This window comes from Pinus tabuliformis, chromosome 8, assembly GCF_031772625.1.
Source record: "Pinus tabuliformis cultivar Carrire ecotype Pingquan chromosome 8, CPIR1, whole genome shotgun sequence".
Taxonomy (NCBI): Eukaryota; Viridiplantae; Streptophyta; class Pinopsida; order Pinales; family Pinaceae; genus Pinus; species Pinus tabuliformis.
This window is the reverse complement of record NC_142294.1, coordinates 1080245857-1080267963: the sequence shown is the minus strand read 5'-3', so window position 1 is coordinate 1080267963 and position 22107 is coordinate 1080245857. Positions and strand designations below refer to the sequence as shown.

Sequence of the window (22107 nt, the reverse complement as noted above, 5' to 3'; positions counted from 1 at the left end):
CCTCTTTTTTCTTTGCCCCTTTGAGTGTGGAATGGGGTGCTCCATATGATAAATTATCCTGTTGCTTGGGAGGGTCCCAATATCATCTCTTGCCTTGGTTGATGGATGCTGGACCACAAACCTCATCGTACTTTCGCTTTCTTTATCATTTGGGGTATCTGGATGTATAGAAATGCCTTCATTTTTTAACATGTTTATCGAACATTTGGAGAACCTTTTGTAGCATCCTCTTCTACTATTCTAAATTTCTGGTTCCTTTGACATCTAATCAAATTTGTCCTCCTCCTCCTAGAGACCTTTGGTCTTCCTACCCTGTGGGGTTTTTCGATGGTGCTTCCTCTTTTGACTCTTGTGGATGTGGCATGGCCATCCACATCAACCTTGAGCGCTTTTATAGATTCTATTGGCACTGTGGCTTGGGCACCAATACTCGGGCTGGAATTCTTACACTTTGAGCAGTTCTTCACTATATATTTTGGCTTGATCTCAGGTCCCTCTCTATTTTTGGAGACTCCAAATTAGTCATTGAATGGGAAAACAACACGGGCTCCTTAAATTCTATTGCTCTCAAATCCTGGGAGGTTCACATCAAAGTTATGTCTATGGTTTTCCATCATTTATCTATCCAGCACATCAACAGAATTCAAAATAGTGAAGCCTACCACCTATCAAAAAAGGGTTGCAGCTCTGTCCCAGATCAAATTATATTCAACTGATTCGACCTTAGGATGCTAACAGGGGAAGGTATCATTCCTATTTAAAATGAACAAGGAGCTTGTGGGATACTCTACTTCCCATGATACCCTAGTTTTTGTTATATTTGTCCTTATGTAATATTCTAAAAGTGTTAATATTTTTGTGGCTACTAAGTGTTAAGTTCAGATATTTTTAGCATTGGTAAAAAAACAGATTCGTAAGCTCTAAGAGCACTCCCTCTTAACATCCATGATGTATAGATCAACTATATGCATTTTGTTTTTTCTATTTTATAATATGGCTATGGAGAATCTCACATCCCAAACATATGTACTTTCTCTCATAATAAAAAGCAGTTTTTTTCTTTGAAAAAAAGAAAAACCATGAATTAGTAGGGGAGAGATGAAAGCATGAGTCCAAATCAGAATGGATTTGTTTATTATGTTAAAACTAGCATTTGCACCAAATGTTGCAAAGGAAATGCCGTAAGGCATAAAATGAGAAGAATCATGACATATGATATTAGAGAAGTGGATATTTTGTTAACCATTAATTAAGGAGTCTTGATTATTTAGTATATCATGATATTGAGTAGGTTGAATGCCTAGGTCCAATCCTTTAAAATAAATGAATCTTAGAGAAGTGGATCTTTTGTTGAGCATTGATTAAATAATTATTTTAGTTGACATAGAAACTTTAATTCACTATTGAGAGGTACCATGGTGAACCCCTATGGTAGAACCACGAGCTTTCCTTTATTTAGCATGATATTATGTGAGACTTGGTTATGTATTTGACCAGGTAGAGGCCTATAAATAAACACAAAAGGATTTTTAACTCTATTCTGAAAATGTGGAAAAAGGTTATTTTTCATTGTCTCACTTCATCAAAAACTTGCAGTGTTTTAAATTAAAATAAATTTATACCTAAATAACTATAATTTTAATATTAAAAACATTGTAAAAAAATTAAAATATTCATGTAATTGAATTTTATTTATTTTATTGATTTTTATTTAAAATAAATAAATATATAAACTAAAATAAATCTATATATAAATACCTATAATTTTAATATTAAAAACTCTGATTTCTTCTTCGTGTAGGAAAAGAGCTTCCTAGTTCCCTATCGTATTTAATGAATCCATACATACTTCCATGGTGGTGCACTTCAGAATATAAGTATTTAATTATTTAAGGAGTATAAAAGTTTTATTTATTTAATGATGCAGATATAACCAGGTGGGCAATTCCCATTCAAAATTAAATAACCACGCCAGAAACATTAACTCTCCATATGAGATACGTTTCAAGTTAACTGTGAAAATGTCAAAAGGACAGTTGAAATTTGAAAGCTATTCCCAAATTACATCCGAGGAAGCTTGATACAACACACCCTGATAATTTTTGTTGTGAACCACATTATACATGCCATATTCCTGGAGAATGTTTAATGACCGTATCATATCAGATTTCTTGAACTTTGTATTGATGCGCATCCAGACAATACTACAACCATGGCCCTTTGCAACTCATAGGGTTTGTATATAGGTTTATAGGCCAAAAAAAAAAAAAATCTCTGGTGTTTAATTTGAATGCTTGATGACCATTAACTATTCGTGACTATTTTCCTTTAATTTTAATGTTTGGTGGACATTAATTGTGATTGAGTGATTTTGCATAAATGTAAACTATGGTGCAATTGGAGATTATATCCGTGTGGATCTCCTGCATGACCCTAGATTGGTGGCTCATGATGATCTAATCTGGTAGAAAATGACACTATGGTTTTGCAATGTGAGGAGCAATTACAAGAACTCTATTACATCCCGCCATGGATTCAGGGCAACCATTAAAGTAATCAATAGTAGAATGCGATGATGGAAACAAAGAGCTCAGATACAAAATATACACACCGATGCAAATGGATAGTTATTCTTTAACAATTTGACAACCTTTGTCATTTTATCCTTTTATACTTTTTATATTCTATACATACATGTCGGTACTAATAAATGAAATGTGCACTTCAACCTTTTCCCAAATTAAGTTCTTCAACTTTTTCTCAAATTAAATTCTTCAAGTACTATTCCATGCAAAGTTAACATTAAGCTCTTCATCAGAGTTTGTGAAAGCCACATTTTACACTAGAATTAACTTCAAAGTGTTAATCTGCACTTCTAAGCTATTTTTTAATCTAATACCACCTTGTGAAGTCATTTGGAGAATGTTTTTGTTAATGAAGTGAGTGAAATATTTATTAAGAAATTTATTAAGTGACTAAGAACTATTTATTAAAACAAACATAGACAAGGGAGAAGTTTCACAATAACTTATTTATGGGAGAAGTTTCATAATAATTTATTTAGATGGATGGGAATTAAGAAACGAGCGTTCACAATGGATGAGAAAATTCAACAGGAATAGTGCACTTTACCAAGATGGCAGAGAAGGATGGAAAGAGAATTGTATAAGTGGACTTATAAGAGAATGGTCCATGTGCTACCATGCATAACAACTAAGCCACGATACCAAGTTCAACGACTATAGTAGCGATGCAAACAAGACTTAAGGTAATGGTGTGGAAAGCCATCATGAATACTCTTTATTAATTTTTTTATTTTTTAACAGTACCTATGTCATGTCTCCCACTTATTACATTAATCATTTAACTAGATTAAATATATCTATATAAGTATAAAAAAAAATGAAACCAACGGAACTTTGAGCTTGGTAATTTAAATTACTTCCTCGGCAATATTATTACTTGGAATAAGGACAGAGATCACAATCATACTGTTCATTCTATACCCTGATATTTTTTTGTTACAACTGTTGTAAATATAACCAGTGCTTTATGGAACGCATATCCCTATGCACTTTACCTATATTAAATACCAAAGACTACCTTATGTGATGAATTTAATTATAACCAAAGCTTATTTATCTCTAGACCATTCGATTTGTGATCTTAACATTCACACCGGCTCTGCCATGGCTTCGTGGCACAAGCAAGTCATCCCTCCTTAGCTGGAAACCTCGGGATTCCTACTTCCATCGACGGTGGTGCGCTCAGCTCTTTGATCTAACGGCTATGATCTCTTCAGCGGATTTACTCATTCTAAGTTGCTGGAAATTGGCTCATTCGATTCCCAAGCTCTTGGCGCCTGTTCGAGCTCTGCTCCTCCTACCTCTATCTGATTCTTCATGTGTAGCAGGAACCTTGTCTCAGAGGGTCAGCCATGAAAACTAGGGCTATCTTCTTAAAAATAAGTTGTCGAATTTCTCCCCAAATTAGACTCTGTGCTACAATTCTCTTTAATCTATTGTTTTCCTTTTTCCTTTTTTTTTTCTCTTCAACTCCGGATTTCATGATACTAATTGCTTATGTGATGAATTTAATTATAACCAAAGCTTATTTATCTCTGGACCATTCGATTTGTGATCTTAACATTCACATCATCTTTGCCATGGATTTGTGGCATGAGCAGGTCATCCCTCCTTAGCTGGACGCCTTGGGATTCCTACTCCGATCGACGGTGGTGCGCTCAACTCTTTGATCTAGGGGCTATGATCTCTTCGGCGGATTTACTCATTCTAAGTTGCTGGAAATTGGCTCATTCAATTCCCAAGCTCTTGGCGCATGTTCGAGCTCTACTCCTCCTACCTCTGTCTGATTCTTCGTGTGTAGCAGGAACCCTGTCTCAGAGGGTCAGCCATGAAAACTAGGGCGATCTTCTTAATGGTAAGCTGTCAAATTTCTCTCCAAATCAGAATTCGTGCTACAATTCTCTTTAATCTATTGTTTTCCTTCTTCTTTTTTTCTCTTCAACTCCAGATTTCGTGATACTAATTGCTTACTTATCTTCTGTTCTCAGGGTTTGGTGGGTTCGAGTACGAGAATTCCTCTGCTATCAACCCTTGTGGTTTTCGGCTTATTCTAGCAGTCACTGATGCACAAGTCTTCCGGGTAAGCAATGGACCGAGGTGTTTCATATTTTGGCATATGTAAGGTTTTTGCATACATAGAGTTCCTTGAGCTCCGCTTTGGTGGATGCTAAGGGTGCTATTGTTCGGTTTGTTTATGGCTACTCAAAGGGATGGAACCTCTAATGCCTCATGATACCCTCTCAAGGCTTCCTCGTAGACCTGCTATTCAGGTTGCTCTCTGGACTGTAGTGTTGCAATTATGTTATTTTGGCCAAGAGCCTTCTAATTTCTTGCTGGCAGATTATTGTGTATTTTAATCTCCTTTCCGGAAGAAAACACGTTAAGCAGCCACGGCCCTTATAAGCTCCCAGATTATGTTGTACCTTGTTTTTTGAAGCCTCCCTTGAGTTGAGGCCCTTGTTGACATTCTATATAAGTTATTTGGTTTTCTAATGAATTTTTGTATGGGAGTCGTGGTCATTTAAGGCTATATTCGCAGAAATGTTGTCAATCTATCTATGGGTTCTTGATGTCATACCTGTTATCTCGTTTTCTTCTATGAAAGGTATATTTTAGAATTTATGCACAGATTGCATTCCCTGCTAATTAATTTGACATGCACAGACTTCTCTTGATTCTGTGTGTACGCTACTATTCTTGACTTATTCAGTGTAGATTATCTTGATTTCCTTCTGCTGTAAAATTTTGCATTCCGTTAAGCAACTGAAATTGTTTCGCTTAGGACGATGAGTTCACTGTTTGAAGGTTATTTTGCTTTTACTGATATTGGGTTTATAAGTTAAAGAAGTGGGTAGGGTTTATTGCTTATGAACAGAGCTTCTGCTCTTTTATTACCCGCTTAATAGCGCTCGGCTTTATCTAGCGAATTTTATTGGATTAAGTCCTTGTTAGAGTTTCCCTCCCTAAGCGCCACTCTTGCTTAAGCCCGGAAGTTTCTTCAGGGTTTTCTTTTGGAGACTAGGCTGCTACTTAATTTCACTAGAAATACTACAAGTTTAGTCGATGTTTGCTTCATTTTCTGGGTTCACCAATCTACGGCTTAGTTCGTTTCTCACACATTAAGTTATTTATTCTTCGCACTAATTCACATAAGTGTCCTAGAGGCATCCTGCCGTTCCTTTTACCGTAGTGGTAATGTGAGAAGCCTCCCCATCAATTTCCATCTTTGACAAACCAAAATCGCCCAATATTCCGTTCAAATTGCAGTCTAAAAAGAATGTTGCCAGTCTTGACATCCCTGTGAATTATCTTTGGAAGAATGTTGGCAGTCTTGACATCCTTGTGAATTATCTTTGGAGTAGAACCCGTGTGCAAGTATTCCAATCCCGCAGGTGGATCACAGGAAAACATGGTCAACGTTTATATCATGAAAAACTAATGTGCAATATTATTGTGAGAAAGACATACCCTGGCTTGCGTCTATTAGTTTGGAACATTGTGCATTAGGAGCCCCAAAAAAAAAGAATTAGAACCAAATTTGTGATGGTTAAGTTGCTTAACGGGCTTATATTTCTCTGAGAAACGTACCATAAAGGCGGTCTTCGCTGCGCAAACAATTTCAATGTCAAGCTCTCCCTGGCCATCACCACGGCCATGATTTATTTACATAACTTGTATAAAAACATTCTCGTCTACATTTTCCCTGTCGTAAAACAAGCTTCGCTTATCGTAAGTAAAGAAGGAGGCTCACCACGCCTGATTTTCCATTGCCACAACACGCTAATCAGTTATGTCGACCAGTGCGCAAACCCTTTCTGCAACTAATTAACTAATTTGTAACCATTTTGTAACTATTCTGATCGAAAGGCTGAAACTTTTGCAATCTTCTAACATATAATCCTATGGTTTACAAGAATGACATGTCGGCAGAGAGGGGAGTTGATTTCAGAGGGAAACGCCTTACGATGTAAATATAATTAATAAATAAATACATTGAATTATAAAACAAATATTATAATATTTTTCATGTTTTTTTTTTAATTATAAATAATATTTATAAAAAAATCTAGAGATCAAATTTCCAAATCAATATTGAAATTGGAGATTTTATGATAATTTCAATCTCTTTTAACTTTGATTAATATTGAAATTGGAGATTTTTATGATCATTTCAATATCTCTTTTAACTTTGAATGATTTAAATATGTATTTTTAAATATTTAGAATATAAAAATAAATTAATATTGGCACTTTTAACTTTGAATTGTTCAAATATATATTTTTTAAATATTTAAAATATAAAAATAAGATAATAAGTAAATTTTTTAATATTTTAAATTTTATTAAATTTTTATCCTAGACAAAAAAAAATTAATGATGAAATTGTGAATATATGAATCAAAATATCATTATATTACATGATTTTTCAAATGTGTTTATCATCAATTAATCAATTTATGTATATTATAGTACTAAGATTATTTATGAATAATAATATTTTTATGATATAATTATTTATATGAATTTTCTTTTTATTAATATAATTGGTGTGCATTTTATTTTAATAAAACTTACCATTTAAATGATGTGTACATATGCAAATAGAAGTAATTGATATTGCTAAAGAGAGAATAGATCAAACTTGTTAGTATTATGTTTCTAAAGCGTTGAGATTTTTTAAAGAATCTTTTATTAATGCATACAACTTGTGTTAATTGCAAGTTGATATAGGCGCCACTAGTTTCCTGAGTGTGCTACCTATCCATTTGCTATATGTTAGGCTTTTTTCATTACTATATATAGAAACACACATTGGCATTTTCTATATAATAGATTTAATAGATTGTTTTGCATTCTCTTTTATAGAAGGTTTTTTTTTTTGGTATTTTAAGGTTGCTTTTAGTTCATGGGATATTGTTTTGAAAAATTTCATGGTATCAGATTTTTGACCGTCCTTGTCTTTTTATGAGAGGTAGTGTGATTTAAATTAGATCTACAAGATCAGATTAGATCGAAGATAGGGTCATATTCTCTTTGGTGAAAAAGGTGTCATCTTGTATATTATGATTGGATCATAATTTTATACCATAATTCATGACCCTATGTTAGGTTGGGCTCCCACACTTGATATAGTTGATATCTCTTCCACATTGGAATATACCCCGAGGTGGTGTCTTATTTTGTGCCTTTATTTCCCAGGTCATAGAAGCACTCCTTCATTACCATATTCATTCTCAACATAATTTGTTGGTACCAATGCCATTCCCCTCAACATTTCATCCGCACACTAGGAAGCCATCTATTGTGTGGCACTACTCATTATACCAATACCATTGCTGCTTGAATTAGAAATGGGTGTTAGAATATTAATTTTTTCATTTCTCTTTCCCTTGTGTTTTAACTAGATTTGCATGATAATTTCTTTTTCCATTCAAAATAGTACAATCATTGAGCCAGGAAAGTGGCTTCATCATATAGTTCAACAATGGGTCTTTCTCTTTGGAGGTATGGAGGGTGATGGAATAACTCTTACTTGTGAATTATATTTAATATCTAAATTATGAAATGAAAAAGTAATGATTTATACTAAACATGGAGATTGAGATATTGGGAGAAATTACTAAAAATAAGGATGAATATTCATTCAAAGATTCATAGATAGTTATGGTGGTGGTTTGAACAAACTTCTCAAATATAATATTTTTTATGGCCACCATCATTATATATAGTGACCATTTTGTACAATACAATTTATTTAATATAATTTCCCTTTGAAGATTTGTTTAGTCTAATTCGATGGTCCCCTTGTTTCATGATTGGCTATTAGAGCCAACAAATGGTATCATAACAACGATATGCATTAAGGTTTTCTGAATTTTCATATGTTAAGATGCATATGAGACTAACATTTTTGTAAAGCTTTACAACTATGAGATTTGGAGATACTCAGTGGACTTAATCCCATTGTCCATGATACATACTCAAGTTTGCACTGGAAATAGTCACACTAAAGAAATTTGGAAGGTGAGAGTTTTTCATATCCATGATGCTAATGAGCATAGACTCTTATTTGTTGGAAAATAATACATTAGAATTTCTCCATGTTCATGGTTCAAAACCCAACTTCACACTCACTGAATAATGTTAATAGGCAACTTGGATTTGTGAGCATTGTGCAAATAATATGTGACTCCATTTCAAATTCACTTTAGATTGCTATTTGTAATGGACTTGTGTGAATTCATCTCCTCTGGTTGCAGAGTCACTATTGATATCCTCCTCCTCTTAGCTCTTCTCATGGTAATGAAGGGAATCATTAAAGATCTAGAGTGGTTGGAGGATTTCTGCATTGCAAACACCAATTCTTATGTTTTTACAAACAAATTTCCTTATCATGATCCCACTAAAGTTAATTCTCAACACTTCCTAACATCATTCATACGCATGCCAGTGAACACATCAAGCAGTCCCACAAGAGCTAGCTTCACTAGGTTTAATATCCTTTTCCAATTAATATATTTTTGGCCATATAAACTAAACTTTGGAAATTATGTCCTTGCCACACAATTTCAAGAGGGAAACAACCAATATTAATTTTTATATGTGAAAAAAATGGTAACTACACCTTTGTCAATAATAGTACATCTAACAAACTTGCAAATTTAGAGAAATCCCAATGGATCTAACAAATTAAAGCAAGCAATTTGAAAGCATTCTAAATCCTCATTTGATGCTGCCACCCTCTGTTAGCTCTAATGGCCAATCATGAAGCAAGCAAACATTCTAGTGTATATTTGTATTGTACAAGATGGTCACTATATATAACTATGTCTAGCATAACAAAATAGTTATTTAGCATAACTTGTTACTTCATGGAAAGTGGGTTTTTAGGGCCACTGCCTCTTCAATGGGGGTAGACTTTACTCATCAAGCATTACATTGACTCAAGTAAATTAAATTTGCTTCTACATATGCTTTTTAATCTGAATCTTCCACTACACCTCCATAAATTGTTTCTAGTAGGTGAATGTCTCCATCCAACAAGAAAACTAAAATTACTTACAAAAAATATGTGTCTTCGATGGAGTGATATCAAGATATATATATATATATATATATATATATATATATATATATATGACTTTGACTTGAAAAATTTAATTGACACACCATGGACATGACCCAAACATTGATTTGACTTTTAACTCTGACATGGCCTTATTTTTATTTTAACTCCACATTTTCAACTAGACTTCAATTCTCATGTAATGACTTTCGATAATTGTTAGGGTGTTAGGTACCATAGAACATGCACCCTTTTACACATCAATATGTGAGTCACTTAACTTGGTTTTGAATTTATTTTAGTTGATATCAATTATTACATCAATATATTGTCATTCAAATCTTAACTTAACATGACTCCTTTTATAAATCTCCTTTTATTGATCACTTGAACCCCTTTCTTTAAATCAAAGCTTCCCATCACTCATCACTCTTCCACGGTAAGTGAGACCTTGAAAAAAATTTCCATTACATATCAAAACCATCCCAAACTTCATTTTATATTTCAATGATATATATGTTAAAATTAGTTTTACCCTTTATGTTTACTAAATCTTATTAAGTGACTATGTCAAAAATAAATAAAATAGGGAAACATCGTGCTTCTTTTTATCTAAATAAAATAGGATAGGGAATCTATCCACGTTATAAAGTCAGGTCCGACAGCGGCAGAATGTGAGTGCTTCAATTTTTTATCATGTGAATGGTCCCAATCTTCAATGGCTATTATCAACTTGGTGAATGGTGTGGGGACAATGGAATTCAATTTGTACCCAAATATTTTTTTGATATGATGCAGTCCGTCGTCAGAAGTCACACAAAAACATTGACCGATTTGAACCCAACAAGATCTGTCAAACGATATATATCATTATCACTAAACGATCAGAATTCGCAATACATGACACAGAATGTGCTCTGATTCTGCTAAATCGAGATATACACATTTTATATAGAGAGTCATGGAGGAAACGATCAGAATTCGCAATACATGACATAGAATGTGCTCCGATTCTGCTAAATCGAGATCTACACATTTTATATAGATAGTCATGGAGGGCAAACCGCGGATTATAGCGCAGCATTATTCTATATATAATGTCACCGGCCTTCAATTTTTTGCCAAGAGCCCATGACTGGCTTTGCAAATTCCAGCCCTAGCTACCCCAACGACGTATGTAGCCCCTTCAACAAGATGCACACATTGAAGAACACAGATGATGATAATACCACCCACCACCCTATTATTGTTGACTACCCTCGTAATGCCTCTCCCTGCGCCATTCTTGTTTTTTCACAGAAACGAGACACCTCAAAACAATAGCAATAAGATGAAATCTCTATTTTCTTCCCCTCACATATGGAGAATATGAGCGACTTGAATGAAGGGAGGAGAGGGGAAAGGGCTATATATAAGAATCCCAAGAGGGTATTGCACTTCAGTAGGCTCGGCTACTTCACTCAGGTTTGGCTTTGGCCGAGACAATCATTCTTATTAAATTTTTATTTTTATTTTTTATTTTTAGGCCGATAGGCCTTCCTTTGAAAGAGACTTTCGTCATCTCTTTGTTCCTCATGCTGACACCTGGCGGAATGGGCAATTTGCTTCGTATTTGTTCAGGCTTGATTATCACGCTGACACCTGGCGGAGTGGTTTCTGCAGCCGATTTTACAGTCAGTTGTTACCCATTTTACGCCGGAGTTCCAGTACACCACTTGGGTGCAGCACAATCCCAAGTCCAGGTGCATACACCTGTCTGCACAAACTCACTCCTCCCTCTGCATTCGATAGGGTTTAGAGGTCTGTTCTCTGAGGTTCGTTGCCGCAGCTCCTCTTTTCTTCCTCTCTTGATTTTCTTGTTTGCCGACATCGACATTTCTTGTTATTCTTTAGCAGAGATGGCCTTCTCGTCTGTCTCCGTGACGGTGCTGATGCTCTCTGTCGCCTTCCTGTTGATTAATCTCTTCACACCTTCCGCCAATGCAGAGGCTCTCTTTCCTGCTCCCTCGTCCGACGGTAAGATCTCGGTCTTTTATTCTTTTCTTTTTTTTTTCTGCTTTTTCCGACATTAAAGTTCTGTTCGGTTCGGTTCATTAGGGGATTCATCACAGGATTTATAACAGGATTGAAGGAATGTATCTTGATGTTGCAGGCACCGCCATCGACCAAGGGATAGCATAAGTGCTCATGTTCCTAGTGCTGGCTTTGACCTACCTCATCCATCCCCTGGACGCCTTCCCTTACAATCTTTTCTGAGCTGCTGGAGATCCGTTATCTGTTTCTTGACAGAGACTATCAGTTTCTTGACAGAGACGAAAGAAAGGGCCTGGATTTGTATAATAGATGGAATTTGAGCATCGGATTTACGTTAGATGACGATGTCGTGCCTGGCAGATCCGAAGGGTTTATTTTTGGCTGCTATTTGATTTTTCTATTACTATTTGTTTTAGGTATTTGGCAATCTTTCTGATTTTTGACAGACACTCTGTAATCTTCACAATTTTTTGGCTCTGTGAATGCTATACTAAGTCTTTCGGACTGCTTTTGCTCCATTCTTGTTTAATATGATTGGGTGATTTTACTAATCCGCTAAATGTGGCGGTTATTTACGGGGTGTTGCTTCATGAGTTTTCCTATGCGGTATCTCAACTTAAAATGCAGCTTGGCACTAATTTGATCAAATTGTCAATGTTTTTGTGGCAAGAGGAAGCAAACAATTTATCGGCAGAGAGGTTTCTTGGGATAGTGGGGAGTTTCGAAACTTTGAAGGAATTTGACATTGGACTTTGGCCATCGCTTGAAAAGATGTTGGTTCCTTTCTACAAGCTACTCGAGAGACTTCCCAATCTCGAGCGTTTGGAGGTTCGTTGCATGTCTATTCGGGTAAGGAATTCATTTTTATGCTAATTTCTTCTTACTCTTATTCTCATTATGCATGTATAATGTTAAAGCCTTGCTTCCCATGGTATGATGACAATATGGAGTCCAAAGCTGTGTTGTGTATTTATGTGCATCGTGGGCAAACTGACCCGCTCTTTATTTATGTGCATCGTTGGTGTGCATCAGCAAAGGCTAGGGCTAAAATCTCATCTAGGGCAGAGTTGACTGATATGCTTTCTAATTTAATGCAGGAGCTAGCCAGAGATCCAGTACCAGCACGCTTAAGCATTCCGTTGATTAATCTTCAATTCTTAGGGGTAGATTTAGTTCAATTAGATGATAGGGAAATCGCCGTGGTAGGTTGCTTGCTTCAGAGCACTCCTGCTCTTAAAATTATGGACTTCAGCTTACCAGAGGAATATGCGAAGACACAGTATATAAAGTTTTTGGAAAGGATATCGGAATTGGGGAGAGCTTCCACGCAGACAAGGATACACAAAGAGTGGTACCATAGGAGCCGCTGAAAGATACTCACTTCAGTAACCGTTGATTAAACATATAATAATGGAAGATACATATTCATATATTTTATTTTACAGTGTTCAAATGTATTTCAGAGGAATTTCCTTCTCGAGGTTTACTGTTTGAACAATTGATGGTATTCACTGTGTAGGCTTTCGTAAATCACAGTATTATATATCGAATGGACATGATTTTCAGACATCGATAACAATTGTATCAGCGTGAATATAATTGTAATTTAGGCGTTCAAAGCTTTGACTAAGAAGAATTTGTTAAACACAATGGGCATTAATACTAAAAAAAATTTCTATTATTCTTCATCCTACAGTATTAGATGAGAAACCCAGCTTGTGTTAGACTGAGGTGCCATAAATGGACAAGTTCCTCATTCTCATGTTATCCATGATGATGAACCAGCCCATAGATGGATAAATTTTACATTATCTTGGAGTTTCAAGTTACCAGCTGCTTGTGTGCAGTGTCTCAAGTATTGTAATTTCTTTTATTACACTAAAATATGGAATGTATTGTAATTTCTTTTATTACACTAAAATATGGAATGTATTGTAATTTCTTTTATTACACTAAAATATGGACTGCTTTTGCTCCATTCTTGTTTAATATGATTGGGTGATTTTACTAATCCGCTAAATGTGGCGGTTATTTCATTTCCTTTTTCTTTTTCTCACTAAACTGGATCTGCTATGCTGAAGTGCACTTCTGTAATCTAATGTTTAATTGTTAGCGAAAGAGATTAGTAAGCTTAACACTGTGGTTCTGCAAAATTAACTGTAAATCAATTGAACTGGAGGGTTAGTAAAGGGTTATTGTTGCATCAGATACACTAACTAAACTGTGAGTTAAATGCATTAAGTTTTAAAGGTTTCAACTTACTTTCAAGTGTTTTCTAAATTAAATATTGATTATTTTAAACTTGTCTAACCTCCCTGGAATGTTACCATGCTCATCTCTAAACACCCCCTGCCCCGCAAGGCCTATATTGCCCTTGGATCTCCTATCAAAACAGAATTTACTCAATGCAGAGCGACTCCAAGTCTGGATGCAGCCTGCCATTTATGCAAAAACTACTTTCCTGAATTGTAGAAGATTTTATAAGTAATTTTGAGATGATAATATATTAAGTTTGACTGAAGAAATGAAATAATTGACCTCGTTGACAATGTATAGTGTTTTACAAAGTGGGCATGTCAATTGCGAGGACTTTTGCTCGCTGTACTGTTAATAATTATAAAATCATTCATAATGGTTTCTTTGACTGGAATTGTTGTGTAAAATTCTTCTCTGTTGTGGAATCAGGGATGGGTGCTACTTTGAACGCAGGCAAACCCAAGAAGGGTTCGATAGTAGCAGTATTTGGCCTGGGGGCTGTTGGGCTTGCTGTAAGTACTAATAACAAGTGCCCTCTTTATTTTCCACTGTATGCATATTAGTATATGTTGCAATTTTAAAGTCATCAAACCTTTTTCTAGGGACTATTTTGTTCACTTCCCCTACCTGCATTTTCATTGGGACCAATATGATGAGGGTAGAGTTTAATTATATGTTAGCCTTCTGACCCGAGTTTAACTACGCAGGTTTGTGAAGGTGCAAGAATTGCAGGAGTTGCTCGAATAATTGGAATCGATTTCAATAATGAGAGATATGAACGAAATAATTGTATATTTCCCACTTCCATTATTGGAAAATCTGTGTACATATGTTGATATGTTGACTTGTAGAATTGCCTTTTTAACCCTTTCTTGTAATCTTTCCTTTCTCAGCAAAACAATTTGGAGTAACGGAATTTATAAACCCTAAAGAGTACAAAAAACCTATTCAGCAGGTACGTTGAGCTGCCCAAAATGATCATCAAACTCTCTCCCAGATCAGAGTATTGGTTGCTTTTGACTAGTGTGGTACTTTAGTACTTAGGTGGGGGAGATTTTAAGTTTTCGCATGGAGTGCACTCATTCACCATCCATTCAAAGCAGTGTAGACTCTTAATTTCCAAACACTTATAAAAAATGTTTACAGGTAATTGCGGAAAAAACTGATGGAGGGGTGGACTGCAGCGTCGAATGCACAGGGAGTATTGAGGCCATGGTTCAAGCTTTGGAATGCTGCCATGATGTACTAGCTCTTGGTTTCCTTTGGTTTAAGATACATCAATCATTTCAATTCTAAGTTGTAGCTTTAAAGTTTAAACTGATTGCTTCGATTTAATTAAGAAAATGCAGGCAATGCATATGTTTGATATCAGAGTTCTGTTTTTGCAGGGTTGGGGTGTAGCCGTTTTAACAGGGGTCCCTCGTTCAGACGCAGTCTTTAAAACGAATCCTGTAAACTTTCTGAGCGAGAAAACGTTGAAAGGAACCTTCTTTGGAAATTATAAGCCTCGTACTGATTTGCCAGGCCTTGTAGAGATGTATTTGAATGGGGTAAGGCTTCATAACATAGTTGTAACAACTTATTCAAACCATAATTGTAGATAATACTGTGTGGTCATATTTCCCAGTTGTTTTTTTTTGTCCGTACCATGACGGGAGCAATCTATGCTTATCATATCTAATTAGAGTTATAATTACGGTTTTAATCTTTCCTTCCTTGATTGTTAAATTTGCAGGAGCTTGAACTGGATAAATTTGTTACAGACAAGGTTTCTTTTGCTGACATCAACAAGGCATTTGATCACATGCTTAAAGGAGAGGGTCTGAGAACTGTAATTAAAGTCATCCAGGATTAGTGACAAATATGAACACAGTTGGAATATCTCCAATGCTATGAAGGCATGCTGAACTATTTCAAACTGTTATGTGATTAATGTCGTGGCTTTTATGTGTAACTATGGTATGCAATTAAAGTCCTGGAAAGCATGTAAACAGTTATAATAATTTTAGGGTAAGTATGATGTTTAAGTTTTGACACTGCTTCCAAAACAGCCATCCAAAAGGTCATTACTATAATAGCTTGATTAGAAATAGATTGAATGAGAAGGTCCATATGGGGTATTCAATCATCTCCATCCATCTGTTCTGCATCCTCAGTGCTTACTTGAACAATATATCAGCCTTCATATTTATCCCTTGCAGACATGCTGAAAAGATAATGACATGGAATTTTTCCTTGCTTCTCTGATTCCGTCCAATGATGGGCCAGCTGCAAATTTTCCTGATTGAAATTTCCATTTGACCTCTCTGCAATGTGTTTGGAATCTCTTATCACCTGTAGACAATTTAAACCTTTCTCTATTGCTATTTTCAGAATCTACCAAAAAGCATAAAGTTCTGCTCTGTTGTTTGATCCATCTCCTACAGCTCTGCTTTGAAACTGATCTCGTAATTGTCTCTTAAAGTAATGCCTCATGATCCACAATAGCTGGGATTACCTTGACAAGCCTCGTTGAAATAACTCCACACTATTGTTATATATATATCAGGGGATCTTAGTATTATTTGTTTCTTTTCCTTTAAAGGTGGCTGTGTCCCTTAATATGCATATCTATTCTTGTGTCAAACTTGATTAGGAATAACATCTTTGTTTTGAATTCTTTTCATTTCTTGCTAGCCAAATAGCTTAAGTCACTGTACAAGGACAGTCTGATGCCCACATGTAGTTAATACAGAATGTATTTTGAAAACTAGGATTTAGCTTTGTAGTGCTTGAATCATCATTTCATGTTGGTTTTCATTTGTTAGTAGCCAGATTATTTCTCTTACAATATGATTGTAATATCTTTTGTTTCTCTTACAATATGATTGTAATATATTTTGTTTCTCTTCTGTGGGAAATTTTGTACAGGAGTTCAAACAATGTATATAAATAGAAAGATGCAGAAAATGACAGTCAAATTTTGTACTCAGAATTATGACAAGAAAGCCCCTACTGGGTTTGTGAGGAAAGAGAGCTTCAACACCAGTTCTGTCTCCAACCGCCAAGATGATCAGTACGCTACTAACATGTTTAGTGAAGAATTTCTGCTATTCTCTTGTAATCTATAGGCCCCCAAAGCTCCTCATAGATGAGAATATTTGCAGGATGTTAATATTGTTGTAAGTTTGTAGTAGTTGTGGAATGACTTACTTTTGTGCTGCTTCTCATCTTCAACAACAAGAGTTTCTGTGGTGAATAAGCAGAATCCATGTCCTGCCTTGTGAAGCAGCTCTCCACTGTGATAGCGTTCTTTGTAATGTCTCTGATAAATCCTTTAGACTTCTATTTCATTCTGTAATATGATGGGATTCACTCTACAAGATTGGGGGATTCACTCTACAGAGTCCATGTCATACCTTCTGAATCAGCTCTCCACTTATATTAATTTTCTCTGTAATGACCCTAATAAATCTTATATAATGAGATTTCATTTTGTAATATGATGGGATTTCACTCTACAAGATTGGTTTCAGTTTTACTTGTATTGTGGTATATGAAATTTCTCAGTTTTACTTGTAATAGGATGGGATTTCATTCTGTAATATCATGGGATTTCCCTCTGCAATATTTGCTACTAAATTTTACAATTCCAAATTAATAATCATATCGGCCTCTCTTTGTACCTTTTGGGACAATTGCTAGTTTTATTAGTTCTTGTATTTGTGGTAGATGTAATTAATTTAATATATATATATATATTTTAATTTATAAAAATAAATTAGTTGGGGAGCCCACACTTGCTCAACCCTTGGAACATTACAATGGAGATTAATAATCTTATATATAGGTTTCTTTCGCTCCAAATACAATTGACATAATACCATAGGCCACAAAACTATGTGCCCAAAATCAGTAGTTGTAGACTATAATTCCCGAGGCAAAGTTAATCCTAACATTGTGGAGAGCATATATAATGCATTGAATGTGCAACTAACAAATATTGAATTGAGTAGGTGACAAATTCTGAATGTACATGTTTTTATAGTCGGTAATCATGTTGTTGATGTAATTCTTCTAGATATAAATTGTGTAGAGTTTATGAAATGTTTGACATTTTGAGTGAATACTCCACCCATAATTAGGGACAAATAAAGATTAAATGGTTATGATAGAGTGTAGGACCAATATTTAAATAAAATTCTGATTGGTATCCATTCATAACAAATGAAGAGATAAGGTTAAATATATCCTTTAAGAAAGTGATAAATTGGGAAACAACTTTTATACCTATTTGTTTGAAATATTAAAAAAAAAATCACTTAAAATAAAAAGATTAATAATAATAATAGTAAAGTTTACATATATAATTATAATAAATAAATCCAGTTATATTCAAAACCAATTAAACTAAAATTAATATAAAAACCAATGCCTATTATCACATTCCTCACTGAAATTGGTTCAAACTATTATCTATAAGAATGGGAGGCATTGAGAACAACCATTTTTATAAGGGAATGATGATCATGAACCAGGATATGCTTTTGATTAAAATTAATAAAAACGATAAGGTAAAAAAATAATAATGTAAAGAATTATAAAGTATAAGATGATTGAAGTGTAGGAATTTACAGGGTAAGTTCCTCAGAAAGAACACCAAAAGGACACCGCTCACAACCAGATCTCAAATCAATACACCAGTATTTTTGACGTGGTTAAAACCCTCAAAGTGCAAGGAGGGAAACAGTCCACGGCCTGTCCCAACGTGGGTACTACAGGCAATTTATTAATCAAAGAATGAAAATTTACATAAGCTTCTCTCATGCACGGATTACCCGAACAATGACCCTCCATGCGCTTTAAATAGAACTCATGGACCAATCGGGTGTCAAGCCACGGATCAAGTGTCGGTAATACCGAGGAGAGAATGAACCGTCGGATCACTACATATCGTGACCGTCGGATTACAAAATGTACAACGGTAAAGAAACACACTTTACCTAACGCTATACCTAACTCTACACTAGACCAAGTTGAACTTAACTATATCCTATGTGTCGGAATATCCTAACATCCCCCCTTAAGAACAACTTGGGATAGGATTGAAGGATTTACAAATATGACACAATAGGAGAAGGAAGGAGGCACTAGAGCCTATCCCCCCTTAGTGACAACTTCCTGAACTCCAAGCATATATCGAAGTTTAGTGAACTTCGCCTCTGTGAGAGCCTTTGTGAAGATGTCTGCAACCTGATCATCTGTTGGACAATATTGCACTTCAAGAACATGGTCATGAATGAGCTTTCTGATGAAGTGCATGTGTAGTTCAATGTGTTTGCTGCGCTGATGCTGGACTGGATCTTTGCATAGCTGAATGGCACTTTGATTATCACACCAAAGTGTGGTTGGATGCTGCTGCTCAAAGCCAAACTCTGATAGGATCTGACGAAGCCACAAGGCTTCCTTACTAGCTTCCACGGCACCACGATACTCTGCTTCTGCTGACGAAAGAGAAATGGAAGCCTGTTTCTTACAAGCCCATGTAATAGGTCCTGAACCAAGAGTGAAGACATAACCGGCAGTAGACTTCCGATCATCAGGGTCACCAGCCCAATCAGAATCAGTGAAACCAACTAACAGAGGAGCTGCTTTGGCACTGTAATGAATCCCAAACTGTACTGTACCTCGAACATAACGAAGTATTCTTTTAGCTGCTTTCCAATGACTTTCACGGGGGTTTTGCATAAAACGAGCAAGAAGGCCAACAACAAAGGAAAGATCAAGACGAGTATGGGTTAAATACAAGAGTTTTCCGACAAGTTGACGGTATAAGGTAGCATCAACTTCAGGAGAAGTACAAGAGACTGAAAGTTTGACTCCAGACTGAAAGGGAGAAGGGGCTGGCTTACATTCTTCCATGTGAAAATGTCGAATAATATCACAAGCATACTTGGATTGGGAAAGGAAAATGCCCTCCTGGGATTGCAAGACTTGAAGACCGAGAAAATAGTGTAAGTGTCCTAAGTCTGTCATTTCAAATTTCTTTTTAAGGCTGGACTTCACATGGTTTATAAGGTTGGGATCACTACCAGTAAGAATAAGATCATCAACATAAAGAACAAGGATGATAAGAGAGTTGCCCACTTTCTTGGTGTAGACAGTATTGTCAGAATGACACCTAGAAAAGCCAGATTCTAAAAGAAAGCTATCCATTTTGGCATACCAAGCCCGAGGAGTTTGCTTGAGGCCATAAAGGGATTTCTTAAGTCGACAAACAAGGCTGGAGTCTGTTTGTATGAAGCCAATGGGTTGTTCCATATAGATTTCTTCCTGCAAGTCCCCATGCAAGAAGGTAGATTTAACGTCCATCTGATGGACTTCCCATTTTAAAGAGGCAGCAAGGGAAAGAACAAGGCGGATAGAGTTCATTTTGGCAACAGGGGAGAAGGTTTCAGTGTAGTCAATGCCTTCAACCTGTGAAAAGCCCTTAGCAACGAGACGAGCTTTATGTTTATCAACTTTCCCATCTAGTCCATACTTGGTTCTGTAAACCCATTTACATCTAACAAGTTTGCGTCCCTTTGGTAGAGGAACAAGATCCCATGTATCATTTGTCATCAATGAATGATATTCTTCATTCATAGTTGCTTCCCAATGTGGATGGCCTGAAGCTTCTGCAAAAGTGTCAGGATCATGATTTACTGGAGCTTGAGCCAGTAAAGAAGAGGCTCTTTCAAACTGAGAACGTGTACGTCGCTGATCTGTAGGATCACCGGCAAGATCACCTGCTGCATCCCGAGTAGCACGGACCCATCGTGGAAGTTGAGGATCCTGAGAAGGTGGGGGAGGATTACCATCCTCGCTTTCATCATCTGAAGAAGAAATGTTTTCAAAAGTAGAAGAGATAGGAAGAGGTGGCACATCCGCCGGACTAGGCTCGCAGGCCGATTTATTTTCATCAAATTTTACATCTCTTCTAATGATAACATTTTTGGACTTAAATGGAATAAGTCTATAACCTTTTACATCTTCAGAATATCCAACAAAAGTACATTTCTCACTCTTAGGTTCTAAAGCTTTATGCTTTTCATCTGGAATATGGGCCCATGCTTCACTTCCAAACACACGAAAGTGACTTACATCTGGTTTAATGGAACTCCAAGCTTCTTCTGGAGTGATATTCTCTAGAACCTTAGTAGGAGTGCGATTGATTATATAATTTGCACAATTAATTGCTTCGGCCCAAAAACTAAGACTGAGTCCTTTAGATTGCAGCATACAATTAGCCATTTCCTTTAAGGTGCGATTTTTCCTTTCAGCTACACCATTTTGTTGTGGAGTGTATGGAACAGTATGTTGCATTTGAATTCCATTTTCGGTGCAAAAGTTGATGAATGTGTTTTTAACATATTCTCCACCATTATCAGTTCTTAGCTTAAGAATTTGATGTCCAGATTGTTTTTCAACAAAGGCTTTGAAGGCCAAAAAGGTGTTAAATACTTCGCTCTTGAGTTTTAAGAAGTATACCCAATTGCGTCTGGAGAAATCATCAATGAAAGTTAAGAAGTACTTGCAGCCAGAGAATGAAGCAACAGGAAGAGGACCACATAAATCACTGTGCACAAGCTGTAAAGGGGCTGAGGCGTGCCAAGAGGCACGTTTGTCAAAACTGTCCCGATGATGTTTTCCGAGTACACATCCGGAACAAACACCATCTCTACAAGATACCATAGGAAGACCTGTCACCATATTTTCTTTACATAGATGCTGAAGGGAGCGATAGTTTAAGTGACCAAATCGCTCATGCCAAAGTTTGCTCACTTCATCATTATGAGCAACAAATACTGAGGGAAGATTTGATGACCCAAAGTTGTGAAACTTATACAACCTTTTGGAATCATCAGCAAGACCAGTAGCTAGAATCTGTTTAGGATCTTTTAGATCCTTGATTACAACATCATGAGGTGAAAATTCAACAATTTTACCTTCACCTGAATGAGTTATCTGATAGACAGATAGAAGGTTGCAGGATAAGGTTGGAACACATAATACATCATTAAACTGACCATTGTCTAGATGAACAGTTCCAGTCCCTACAACATTAAGAGATCTATCATCACCAACATATATATTTTTGGTGTTACAATCATTTAAAGAAGAAAACATGGCTTGGTTTTTGGCCAT

The 22107-nt window shown here is 35.9% G+C and overlaps 2 protein-coding genes across 2 annotated transcripts; both read left to right on the top strand.

The window, feature by feature from the left end:
* Positions 1-11934: 11934 nt before the first annotated feature.
* On the top strand, positions 11935-13335 carry LOC149239072 (uncharacterized). Its single transcript, XM_089367060.1, has 2 exons — positions 11935-12534; positions 12783-13335. Exons 1-2 carry the CDS (start codon positions 12307-12309, stop codon positions 13053-13055), a joined length of 501 nt encoding a protein of 166 aa, XP_089223186.1. The 5' UTR covers positions 11935-12306; the 3' UTR covers positions 13056-13335.
* Positions 13336-14258: 923 nt separating this feature from the next.
* LOC149239071 (alcohol dehydrogenase class-P-like) lies at positions 14259-16264 on the top strand. The gene is made up of 6 exons (XM_089369744.1): positions 14259-14453; positions 14649-14730; positions 14835-14896; positions 15088-15183; positions 15330-15491; positions 15677-16264. The coding sequence occupies exons 1-6, from the start codon at positions 14259-14261 to the stop codon at positions 15794-15796; spliced, it is 717 nt and encodes a 238-aa protein (XP_089225870.1). The 3' UTR covers positions 15797-16264.
* Positions 16265-22107: the final 5843 nt, after the last annotated feature.